We start from the raw sequence: 14,040 nt of genomic DNA on the forward strand, positions 1-14,040 counted from the left end.
TTTCAATCTAATTAATAAAACATTCATTAAGTCTTCATTAAGTATACAAGGCATTATTATCAGACCTTTGTTGTCACTGGGGAGAACTAAAGTCTCTTCTCTCTTTAAGATCCTAATATTTTTATAGAGAAACAATGATTAAAAACCTGACTTTGCCCCTTCTTTTGAAAATCATAATCTATTAATTAAATTAAAGGGAAATTAGTTTTAGTGCAAGAAATATTTTTGGAGAGAGATTGCAATATAAAAACGATTCAGAATCCTCTTAAGATGATGATAAGGACGCCTTCATGACTATATGAACAGATTTGATTTTTCTTTTACATTCTCATAAAAACAAAATTTTTTTAAACTGCAAGGAAGCTTATAGATCATCAAGTAAATTTTTTCATTAATTAATACCCATCCCTAAGAACAATCTTAGCTAGTTTCATGCACATACTGACTTTCAAAAGGAAGTATTTCCTTTTCAAAGTAATATAATTTTCCTATCTTTATCTTTAGGATTTAGGTATTTTGTTGGCTTTGTTGATGAAAGTAGGAGAATAGGGAAGGAAGTTGTTAATGTTTGCAGATAATAGGCTAGTGTGAATAGTCCACTTTAAATGTTAACATTAAATATGCTTAAATATGTCACGATAGAAAGCCCAAAGTCAGAATTTTAGAGCTAGAAGGGATTCCAGTGGCTTTTAGTTGCTTAAAACCCACATCCTAAAGAAATTCTTTCTCTTGTATGATAAGGTAATTGATAAACTCTCATAATCTTCTGCTAAATAATTCTAGTGGCAGGGTACCCAACTAACTTGCAGCCCTTTCTACTTCTAGATACTTTTCAGGGCTTGGAATTTTTTCTTAGAAACTTATTCTTTCAAAACTTAAACATTTAAGTGATATCAGATATCTAAAATTTAGATAATGTTCAAATTCATGCATAGAAATACTAAAGAGTTGACTTTTCTTACAGAGTGCACAACTAACTGAAATAATCAACAGTCTGATTGCTCCACTCAACTTGTCCCCTACTTCATCGCCCCTTTCTTCTAAGCCCTGTAAACATAAACGACTGGCTAATGGCATTTCTAGGAGGTAGGTAATGGTCTAATAGTTTTTGTTTAAGCTTGTCTCCTCTTTCTCATTTTACTTTGATTTCTTTTTTTTCCTACAAAATAATTTGGTTTTCCCTTTCGTTTTAACTTTGTTTCCTATTAAAGCACAGTCATTAATTAATTAGAAGTAATTTTAATTTACATCATGTGTTGGCTAATGTATTAACTAGCAGGTAAAACAAAAATAGGCAAGAGAACTAAATTTTAGCCTTGTGCTGAAATTTACCAACCTGAATAAAATTAAACTTAATGGCATCAAAGTTAAATCTTTGAAAGATTAAAAGAAGAGGTCTCAGGAATGTTTTAGTTTTCTAATGAAAAAATTTAATGGGTATGTTGGTATCATTTTGTTATCCTGGCCTTATACATGGAACTATACCTTGCCCTATTTATCTGTATCCATATGTATATATATGTGTATATATATATATATATATATGTATATATATATATATATGTATGTATGTATATGTGTATGTGTATATGCATATGTGTATATGCATACAAATTAGTATATTTGTGTACTAATATAGTGTTTTACCATTACAAATGGTCATCTTTCTATTTTGAAAATGGAAAAAATAACTAGAGTCTTCCACATCTTAGGAATGTATAAACTCCTTAAAGGAGAACCAAGGCCATGAAAGACAATGGTAAAGGAAAACTGGTAAATATCGTTTATGTTGGGAATTCACTATATTAAACAACTTTCCAATTTGGCATTTCAAATTAAATAAGATCTTTTATTTTGCAACTTATTTTCTTAAAATAGTTATTATAATTCAACTATAAATAGTCAATGTGAAAGGTCTTAAATCATCTGGTCATAAATAATTTGAAGAATAGCATAAAGGATTAGAATTCATAGTATCATCCAGGGATTAGTATAATATATACGGGCATCATGGTGTAGTTAAAATGCACTATACTTGGGTTCAAATTCTTCCTTTAGATACTTCCTGTCTGTGTGATCCTTGGAAAATCATTTCCCCTCTCTGTGCCTCCCTTCTGTCATTTGTAAAAGAAGGTTGTTGAACTCAATGACCTCAAAAAAACTTTCTTGCATAAATCTATGATCTTGTTATCACACCTATTTTGTATTATCTACTTTTCCCATATAATTTTGTTCATACCACATCTTTTTCAAATTTGTATTAGAATCCATAACTATATCACTGTATTTGTGATCTCATTATTGTAAGAAATAGTAATTCTCTCAAATAGTACTGATTGCAACCTATCCATATCATCTTCTTCTGTGAAGTTGTCGATTTTCTGTTATCCTCCATAAAAGTTTTACCCAGTCTCCCAATGGCCTTTCTCTCTAGATCTTTTCATCTTTCTGGTATGTTAGTACAGTAGTTAGTCTGTTTAAAGGTTATCTTTCATTTTTGCTACAAGACTTGTCAAACTTTTATTTTAATTTTTTATTAACATCCTCATACATCAACTTGTGAATAGAATACCTTTGGAGACAATGGAGAAGGAAAAGGTGTTGTTTTTCTGCAGACCAATAAAGAAATAAATTAATAAGTAAATAGTGGGGCAGGCACTTCCAGTGAACATTGAGTTGGAGCAGAATCAAACAGAAAGAAAACAATGGGTTGGATCACATTTGTTAAACTAATTGATATACATCTCCATCGACCTTTGATTGTTTGGAGATTGGACAGTTCTAAGATTCGTAACAATACATTATCATGGAAGTGGATCTTTGAGTTTAAAAGAGAAGCTTTTTTATCCTGGGAAGCAGTCTGGCATTATTGAAATCATTACTTAGTTTGCCAAATTCAATTTCCTCTTCCACAAAATATATATGACCATTTTGCAAATTCATATCTCACAAGGATTTTTTTGTTGAAAATCATGGGGAAAAAGTATATCTGAAAACTATAAAGTACTATTTGAGTACTACTTATAGTAATATTTTAATAGATTTTAATAATATCCTTTGCCTAGATTTCCCCCAACATCCCTCCCTTCACTTCTGAGAGAGCCATTTCTTTTTTCAAGTGGTGAAAGAATAATCCATGTTCTAATCAGTCATTCAAAAGGTATTTAAGAACTTAGCCATGTGCCAGGTCTTGTTGTCTACATGAACAAATGTGGTTTTTAAATAATGTACATAAAAGGTAATCTTGGAGGGGAAGACACCAGCTGCTGAGGGACCAGGAAAGGTCTTCTGTAGAAGGTGGAGTTTGACTTGAGTCTTGCCCAGGGATTCTTTGAAGTGGTGAATAAGAGGCAGATTTCATGCATTGGCAACAGCCAGGATGAAGGTAGCTACAGGAGATAAAACAGCAACAGCCCCGTGTGACTGAACCAGAGGGACATGAAGATTATTGGAAACACAGAAAGGGACTTGAGTTTTAAATGTCAGAGTTTTTATTTGATCATTGAGATAAATAGGAAATGCTGGAGTTTGTTAAGTAGGAGGTTGGCCTAGTTGGAGAGGTGCTTTGTGGAAGTCACTTGGCAACTGTGAGAATGGATTGGAGAAGTGAAAGGCTTAAGACAGGACCCCTATCAGGAGGCTATTACAAGAGTCGAAGTAAGAAGTTCTGAAGGTCAGAAGAACAGCTTAGATTGTGTGGTAGACTGCAGGGGACAATTGAAGAGATATGGAGGAGAAAGAAAGAAAACATTAGACCCCTATTGGGTTGAGCTGGAATGAGGGGTTGATGATGAGACCATCTAGAAGGATTGGGCTGGGAGCTCTTGACAGTAATAGGGAAGTTTTGGAAGAGGGGTGAATTTTTGAGTCTTCTTTTGGACCTGATGTATATAATATGCTTACAGGATTTAAAGCTTGAAGTGTCCAATAGGCAGTCGATGTTTTGGGGTCTGGGGATGAAGAGATCTGTGTATTGATGATAATTGCACCTGTGGAAGCTGATGAGACGAAGTGAGAGATTACAGAGCAAAAAGATGGATTGAGAATCTTGGGGTATAATAAAGGGGCATGACATAGATGAAGAACCAGCAAAGAAGACTGAGAAAGTGGCTAGACAAGTAGAAGAGCTTAAGAGAGATTCCTGGAGGAGAAGGTGGTTATCATTATCAAATACTACAGAGATGGTAAGAAGGATGAAGATTGAGAAAAAAGATCCTTAGGTTCAATGGTCAATCAATCAACAGTTATCAAGGACTTATCATATGCCAAACACTCTTTTAAGTTATGGAGATTAAAAATAAAGAGGCAAGAGACAGTTCCTGCCCTCAAGGAGTTTACAATCTACTGGAGGAATGCAAACAAGGATATAAAGAACAAGCTATATATCCAGGATAAATAGGAAATAATTAAAAGAGGAAAAATATTGGGATTAAAAGGATTTGGGGGAAGGCTTACACTAGAAGATGGGATTTTAATTGGGACTTAAAGGAAGCCAGGAAGATCAGAATCAGAGAGATGGAAAAGTATGGAGTGGTTGGGATCTAGGGTACAAGTACAATAGAGGAATTAACCCTGATGAGGACATGGGCTACTTCTTCAGAGACTTAAGGAGGAGATATTGGGGGATATCAGAGATGAGATTAAGAGGAGTTGATAAGAGGACATTCTAGATGGAGAACATCACTATAGTAATAGGTGAGCTTTTTAGCTGAGAAAAGTGGGAGAGTGTTTGGTTTGGGTTCCTTGAGAGGAATTTGGAACAGGTTTTTATGGTGAGTGCATCAGAAAATTAATGAGAAGAGTAAAGTGTTACATTCCTTCCATGAGAGCCCAGTTGAGGATAAATAATTCTGTGTTTCTCAGTTGTTTCTATAAAGATGCAAGCTTTGAAGACAACTAAAAAAGGAAGAAGCATATTAATGATCCCCCCCCATCTAACTTCCAAAACACTTGGTCTTAGATGTATTAGTTGATTCATATTGCCATTTTCATAATATTGTATTATGGGTGTTGGGCAAAAAAAGCCTTGTGTTTCATGCCATGACAAGAAATCTGAAGGAAGTCTTTCCCCTGCCCCTTAGTGCCCCATCAACACTTTGGGTGAAGCACGTGTTGTAGATTTATAGGAGAATAGAGATTGTTCATTTCTGGGATGGATATTATGTGAAGGATGGCATTCTGATGATGACAACCAGGATGTTAAAGGACCTTGAGTTGATGCCATATGATGACCTGCTGAAAGAGCCAAAGACATGTAACTTGGAATAGAGAAGACTTAAGGGACTACATGGTAAATGGTTTCAAATATTTGAAGGACTATCAGATGGAATATGACCCTAACGGTCAGAACCAGAAGAAATTCAATTCAACATAATACACATTTATTGTGCCTACCATGTATCAGTCACTATGCTAAGTTCTGGGGGTACAATTAATAAAAGTTAGTCTGTGCCTTCAAGGAGCTTACAGCAAAGAAAAAGAGACAAGAAATTGGGAGGAAGGAAACACCAGGATGAAGCTGTCATGGGGACATCTTGTTTTGGGGAGCTGAACTTAAGCAGAGAGGTAGATGTAAGTGAGGTGATCTGAGAGATTTATATCAGTCCTCTATAAAGGACAGTATTAGAAGGAAATTATTTCCTCCTCAAGCCCTCCAGTCAGAAGGAAGAGGAGGTGAAGTGCACATTTAACCTTAATGGGAAAACTTCCTAATTATTAGCATAGTCAAAAAGTGGTGTAGGCTATCTTGGGAGGTAGTGGTTTCCCACCTACTGAAGGCTTTCAATTGAAAGTTGAACACTTGTTGAGTATGTTTTAGATGGAATTCTTTTCTAGATATGAGTTAGACTATCTGGCTACTAAAATTCTTTCCAACTCTTAAATTAATGTGATTCTGATTCTGTTTTATATTATATAGGTCCAATATCAAAACAAAGCAATACTACCAACCAGAAAGGAACAAATAATTCCTGTACATTATTACATCTCAAAATATTACAAAGTTTATTTAATTAATGTTCATAAAACTCTTTGAGAGTTTCCAAGGATTAAGGATATGCATTGTAAAACCATGTTTTTCAGATCTTAAACAGAAATGTTTATAATTTCCAGATTTTCCAATGCATGGGGGGATAAAATCAATTTTGAATTACAATTCGAACTTTAGGTCATTACCTAAGTTTCCCTCCTGTTAGCCAATTTTTAGATTCCTATAACGGATAATGGAGATTTTAAGATTAACATTGGGTTTTTTTATAGTATTGTTGTTACATACATAGGAGTATGTTATGTTGAGTAATTGATTTTTATTTAATCTTCACATTTTTATAATTGTTTGATAGTATATCTGTTAATATCAATGAACTTCACTATAACTTTGAGTTTACAGAATTAACCAAAGCAATGTTTTATTTCCTGTACGTTATTGAATTGTAATTTCTTTTTCCCTCCTTTTATTCTTTCCTGTAATTTCATTCATTCTAGGTTGTAAAGTTTTGTCAAAATATAAGCATCTCAAGAGTGCTTGATTTGTTTAATTTTATTTTAATCCCTAGCAAAATAACATGTATACTTGATTGTAGATGAGAATGCAATATTATTTTATTTTTTCTATAATTAGTCTTCAGAACACAGGATATATTACTTTTTGAAGAGATATTTACTCAGAGAACACTTGTAAATGATTCTGTGGGTGGATGGAATAAGGAGAAAAGAAGTCCTGAAAAAAAAAGGTCAATTAAAATGATCACAGCGGAACACTTTTACAAAGGGTGAATTGCAGTGGTGTCTTTGATGGTTTGATACCCAAGTGATCTTGTCCATCATAAACCTGTGAGTGTGTTTAATTAAAATTCAAGCTTGACTACTCGCATATATGAAAGAAATTAACTGTAATGAAATCAAGATTTTATAACAAAGTTAAATTCACATATCAATATGATGATCAACTGTATCAGTTTTAAACTGGAAAATAATTATTTTACTGTGGTCATATTATAGATTGTTGTATAGCATGGTGAGATAGTAAAATTGTCCAGTGTTTTCTAATACCTGTTCTTTATCCAGTCTGCAAATTATGATTTAAACTAGGTGCTAAAATAAGTGTTTTGTCCTTATTAAGTAGTGCAATTTTTCCTCATTATTGAGGTTGTGTATGCATCTAACAAGGAGGAGGAGAATGATTAAAATGGAGTAGTATCACCATACTTTGGATTAGAATAGTCCTCTTAATAGATAAAATATGTCAGGCAACATAGGCAGATGATCTTGTCCAAATATATACATTTTTGTATGAATGTTTAGAAGAAATTTAATGATATTGATTTGTTGAGAATCACTAAAGAAAAAAATAATAGTAAATGAGGAAAGAAAAATGAAGTTATTTTCTTGTGAAATCTGCAAGAAGTTTAGCAGTGATTTATTGTCATCTGTCTCCACAAATATATTTGTATCAATTTTTAGAAGATTCATCTTGATCAATAAAATCTGAAGTGCCTTCACCCACCCTTGCCACTATTTGCCCTATCCTTATACTTTAATCTTATTTAATCATTTCATTGTGAAGCGTGATACCCTTTATATATTTCATTAGACAGAGAAGAAATTTTTACTAAGTATGCAAAAAAATAGAAAGGATAGGCAAAGCATATAAAATTGATTTTAGAACTGTGGCCTGATTTTTTTTTTGTCTTTTTGAGGTAATCAGGGTTAAGTTACTTACAAGGGCCACCTCCAGACTCCAGGGCTGGTGCCCTTTCCACTTCTACCTTCACTTTTGCAATCTGTTTTTGTTTTGTTTTTTCCCCTAGACCTTGGGACCAGACCTTTAGGGACAAGAAACAAGGACAAGGACCTACAGAACAGAATGAGTCCTTAGTAGAGGACAACCTATTGTAATTTTCAGCCAGGTGGTAAACTCAGTGTTTTTCTTTATAAATGAATTGATCAGACTTTGTATGAGACAAGGAGGAGGAGAATGACTCAAAAGGAGGAATAGTTTCAGCATACTTGGAATTAGGCTATTCTTCCTAGCAAATCATGTAGTGTGAAGTAGACTAATGGCCCTGACCAAATATGTACATATAGTGTGTGCTTATCCATTCTGAGCCAAATCTATCTGTCAATACAAGTGTTTTATTTCCTGAAAACAGTTCCTGGTAGGTATATTTCTAGACATTTTCTTGGACAAGACCTTTGATTTCATTTATATAATGAATCTTTGATGAAGATCCTGCTTACACAAAAACAAAGTGTCATCTACTCCTTGGTTTACAATAGTAGAGTTGCCAGAGGTCACACAGACAATATACGGCTGAGATAGAACTTGAATCTAGGTCTTTCTGAATCTACTTTCTGACACTACTGAATCCCTGATACCTCACCCCTAGATATAACAGAAAATATTGAATATGGTTTTTTTAGATAGTGTAAACATACCTTGACACGAGCTTCATAGGAATATGTGGCACTTCTCATCATTTTTAATCTTGTGTATAAGACTGAAGATTTCTGTGTATTTCTGACATATACTTAAAACATTTTTTGACAATTTGCATCCAAAGTTAATGAAGGTACACAACAATTTTTGTGAAAAAACATTTGGAGCACATTCAGTCTTTTTCTTTTCATGTGGCAACTTTATTGGCTCTGAAAATATTTCTTTAAATGAATGTTTTATATAGTATTCTATTATCTGTGGTTATATTAATGGTTGAGATACAAATAATTGTTGAATATGTTAGACTTTTTAAAGAATTTTTGAAATTATCCTTGAGTAGTAACTTGAACTTTCTGGGCCTCAGTTTCCTCATTTTTAAAACAAGGATTTTATGATAGATGATTACCCAAAAAAGTAAGCATTTGAGATTTTAATATATCGTGGCATTCCCCCCACAGCAAAATGAAACAGGAACATAATGACTCTAATACATGTAGTTTTGAATAGTATTATTCTTTTTTCATGCTTTGAAAAAGTGAGTGTGTATGTGAGTTCCAAATTGACTCCTTTCAAGTCCCTCCTCTACACATTGAGAGGGCAAATAGTATGATACCCATTATACATAGGAAATTATGCAAAATATATTTCCATGTTAACCTTGTTGCCAAAACAAGAAAAGTAAATAAAGTTAAAAAAACATGCTTCAGTTTGCAATCAGAGTTCATCAGTTTTGTCACGAGGTGGATAACATTTTTCATTATGAGTTCTTTTGAATTGTTTTGTAAAGTTATATTGATCAGAATAGCTTAGTTTTTCCACAGTTGTTAATTGTTAAAATATTTCTGTTACATTGTACAGTAATTTGGTTATGTTTTACTTCATTCTGCATCAGTTCATATGGGCCTTGCTAATATTTTTTCTGAAACCATCCCCCTCATCATTTCTTATAGGATAATATTTCATCACAATTGTTAATCACAACTTGTTTAGCCATTTAGCCATTCCCCAATTGATGAACATCTCCCTCAATTTGTACCACAAAAGGGCTACTATGAATATTTTTTACAAAAGAGATCTTTTCCCCTTTTCCTTGATCTCTTTAGACATAGTGATAGTATTGTTAGGTCAAATATATAGATATATCGATAACTTAAGTCAAGTTATCTAGCCTCTTTGAGCATAGTTCCAAATTGTTTTTCAGAATGGATAGACCATTTCAGAATTCCACTAAAACAGTGCTTTCAAGTCCCTACCCTCCAACATTTGTTATTTTCCTTTTTTCTGACATGGTAGCCAGTCTGATAGGTTTGAGGTGATACTTCAGAAGTGTTTGATTTGGTTATCTCTAATCAATGGTGTTTTTAGAACATTTTCTCACATGATTGTAGATAGTTTTGCTTTCTTCCTAAAACTGCTACAGTTATTTTAAATGGAATTTCTCTATCTCTTCCTGTTTGTTTTGTTGATAACATATAGAAATGCTGATAATTTATGTGGATTTATCTTCCATCCTGTCACTTTGCTAAAGTTGTTGATTATTTTTGTGCATTTTTAGTTGATTCTCTGAGGTGCTTTAAGTATTACCATCATATCATGAGCAAACAAGTGATATTCCTTCAGTTTCTTTTTCTTGTCTTATTTCTGTAGCTAGCATTTCTGGTACAATATTGAATAATAGTGTTGATAATGAACTCTCTTGCTTCACCCTTGATCTTATTGAGAAGACTTCTAGTTTATCCTATTACAGATAATTCTTGCTTTTTTAGTCTTATCAATTTAAGAATATCTCCATTTATTCGGGTTATTACTCTATTGGTCTGGGTTTAAGTTCTTAAAATTCCCTTGTAATTGCAAGCAGTTGATCCTTTCCACCCTGGAACTGGGGACCAGGAACTAGAGCCCTCCCTCCCTCCCTTGCACTGAAACGGTGTCCCTGAGGGTCCCTGTGCCCTTGTGACTGCAAGTGCTCCTTTCCACCCTGGATCTGCATCCTGGGGCTGGGTTATGGGCAGTGGAGTTGCCAAATGATTCCTGGTCCTGCCTGTATAACCTGCTTCTGATCAGATAGATGTCCAATCGCTTTACTGTCTCTGGCCAGTTGAGAGCTCTCTCCCTGGCCAGCCCCAACCCCAGTGCCACAGGCCTTTCTTCATACCCTCCTATATTCTGGTCTAGAAAAATGTTTCAACCTTGACTTTTTAGTTAGTTGTGCTGCTTGAGAATTTGAATTGATGCATTATTTTGAAGTTGTTTGGAGGGAAATGTTTGCCTATTTTGACTCTGCCTCCAAAAATGTTACTTTGGAGGAGTGAAATTATTAGAGGGGAGATTTGAATAGTGATTAGTCAACAGGCAATTTATTAACATTTACTCATTGTTATACCCCATGAGGGAATGAACTCTTCCAGAGAAGTGCTTTTTTGCCTTTAATTGAAGCCCTCACATCTTAAATACCAAAGTTTTCGCTAAATGTTAACTATTCTTTAAAGGAATTTTAAAATTATATTTCTTCTTTTGTATATTTATTATAATTTATCTTTATTTTGATGATTCAGTCATCATTATGAATTTATTTGAATGGGGTGTAATACAATAATTCCCTAGAGGAAATTTACCTAAGACAAAACTCCTACATACTTTAATATTAAATGGTACAAACAGCCATGATTTTGATTTGTTTTTGTTTTCCTCACTGTCAAGTTGACACTTTTTAACTGCTGTTGCTTGGTTAAAAATGTCGTCTAAAATAAGATATTCTCTCACTTCATCAGTCTTTCTTTTTCAACTGACTTTTTCCCTCTTGCTTACAATCTTGTTTCTTGTTCCCCCTCATCCTCAGATATCACTCCCTGGACTCTACAGTCTCGCTAACCCCTGCTCCTTGTCTCTGCTCCCCATAGTGGGTGTTTCCACACTCTTTCCCCCTCCTCACTCTATAGTCATTCCACCAAGATCACTCTCTTGGAGTTACAGTGGTCTCTGAATTGCAAACAAATGGTCTTTTTCTTGGTCCTCATCCTTCTTGCCCTCTTTGCAACTTTGGACATTTGTTGATTATCCTCCCTCCTTAGGCTTTTGAGGCATCACTGTCTCTCCGTTCTCGTGGTTCTCCTCCTGGTTCTCCTCGTACCTCTCCTCCTGGTTCTCCTCGTGCCTAATTGGCATATTCCTCAGTCTCCTTTTCTCTTTCCTCTCTTTTGGGAATTTCATCAAATCCCATTGTTTTAGTTACCATCTCTAAACTGATGATTCTCAAATCTAACTATGCTTTCCTAACCTCTCTGATGACCTCCAGTCACTCATCTCTTAGACATTTTAAACTTAATCTGTTTCAAACTGAATTTATTATTTCTTCCCCAATTTCCCTCCAGACTTCCTTGGGTAATACCAGTCTTCCTGTCCCTTGGGCTCCCAAACTAAGTGTCATCCTAGCCTCCTCACAATATCTCTCCTACCCTATAGAAGCAGTTTCCATACATGTGCCTCCTCTTCTCAGATACTGCCTAGAATAGGACCTCTACTCCTCTTCCCCTTCTGGACTCCCTTTCTTGAAGTCCCCACTTAAACCCCAGGTTCTACAGGAAGCCTTGCCAAATCCCCCTTAATCCTAGTGCTTTCCTTCTCAAGTACTTCCCTTTCCCCTTCCCCCATATAACTTGCGCATCTATTTGTTGTTGTCCTCCCCCATTACATTCAATGAGCCAGGGAGGGCAGGCACTATCTTTGGCTTTTCTTGGTATCTTCAGTGTGTAACACAACCCCTCACATCAAGACTGTGCTTAATAAAATGCTCAAGGAATGACTGTAAAAAATGCCTTGAGGCCTGTACTGATTAATCAGTTAGTTCTGTGGGGTCCATGCTGACTTCAAACGTTTTGTTTTTCTTACAGTTCTCAGCTATGTGATAGATGGTTAAGATTACTAGATGTGACATCTCTCAATGATTATTGACATCTCTGTCAATGATTATTATTTTGCTTCTAGTCTAATTCATTAAAATTATTTTATATTATAGTATAAGATTAGCATGGAAACATTTACTTATACATAATTTAATATTTTCTTATATAGTTTACTTTTTGATAACATATACAATGTATTATTCTCAAATAGTAATTATGTATATAAATATTCAGAAATAACCAAGGAGTATGGAATTAAAAAATTTATTTGTTTTGTTCTATGTCTAGTTATATCTGCTGTTCTTATTGCTTTTTAAAGCAATGTTCTCATTACTTGATCATAGTTTTTTAAATTAAATCATTAGTATTCTTTTTGTTTGATTTTGTATTTTTTTATTCTTTATGTAAAAGAGACACCAGAAAACTGTCAAAAAGATTTTTTAATTAGAATAATATTGGTATTTTTAACCACAGGAAAATATAAATATGGTTAGGCATTATTTTCTAGATGATTTTATCCTTTTGATTTCTATTACTTCCAAATAAGTGGAGATTTAAAATTTGGAATACAATGTCTGACTTTATCTTTTCTTCTGGCTTTAAAGTGTTTACACACACATACACACACACACACACACACACATACACACACACAAAGGAAAATGAAGTTCTACTTATGATAATTATTTCACATGAGGCAAAATTCTTATTTGCTTTATTGGAATAAAGTTTAATGTGTCAGAAATCTCAGTAAAATTTTTGAACTTATTTCCATTAAAAGCAATATATTTTATTTTGGTTAATGTTTCTATAATTATTCATGTGTTTATATTTGTCATTGTTAATTGTATATAAATAATACTTTATGATTGATTAAGCAAAGTAATCCTTGATACTATTTATAATTTTATAAAATTTATTTTTCTATAGTAAAACATTAAAAGAAACTAAATGTAAGATTAAAGCTTGAAAGCATTGACTATGGTTCCTAAGACACATTCTTTGGCCATCCTTGAGTCATTGTCCTATCTTTTATTTAGCTTCTTTGTATTCTTGCTATAGGTTAAGGAACTTTCTGTGAGTGTGTTTGTGTGTGTGTGTGTGTGTGTAGATTAATTTGCTTTTAATTAGTGTACTTTATAAACCAGATCAGCCTCATTGAAAGAAATATTTCTAAATTGACTGTGACCAAAATAAGTAAATTTTAATCTTAACAATTGACATTAATTTCTAAGCCATGGTTCTTTTTCTCTGAATTTAGTACAGAAATTCAACTGGCCTCTAATGAGTTAGGTTCAAAAGTCTAACTGATCTATCCTCTTTCTCTCTCTTTCTCTATCTCCCCTCAATCTCCCCCCCCCCATATTTATGTATGAGTCCTTCTATCTTTGTATCCTCAACATTTATCATAATTTTAGGCACATAATTGACATTTAATAAATGTATATCAACTGTTGATCACTCATAGCTACACACACACAGAGAAAGACAAACTTCTTGGGTTATGAGTTGAACAATAGGCATTCTTTATCAACTTAATTTTTCCTGTGGAGATACCTAAACCAACTCTTTAGAGTATATATAGATCTCATTCAGGAACTGATAGAACTTAATTATCATAATATTTTCTGCAAAAAGGAATATTTGGAGAGCTTTAACATCTCTATAAAATTTCTCATTGACTTGAACACTAAGCACATT

General features: G+C 33.7%; 1 protein-coding gene across 5 annotated transcripts in view; it reads left to right on the forward strand.

Annotated features, from left to right (window-relative positions):
• The window catches only part of KANSL1L (KAT8 regulatory NSL complex subunit 1 like), a 149,719-nt gene that overhangs the window by 68,629 nt on the left and 67,050 nt on the right, over positions 1-14,040 (forward strand). For all 5 annotated transcript variants that reach the window (XM_074191467.1, XM_074191465.1, XM_074191466.1 and 2 more), the window contains exon 5: positions 965-1,086. In XM_074191467.1, the coding sequence (XP_074047568.1) occupies positions 965-1,086 (122 nt within the window). The remainder of the gene's footprint in view (positions 1-964; positions 1,087-14,040) is intronic.

Source organism: Macrotis lagotis, chromosome 6, assembly GCF_037893015.1.
Source record: "Macrotis lagotis isolate mMagLag1 chromosome 6, bilby.v1.9.chrom.fasta, whole genome shotgun sequence".
Lineage (NCBI taxonomy): Eukaryota > Metazoa > Chordata > Mammalia > Peramelemorphia > Peramelidae > Macrotis > Macrotis lagotis.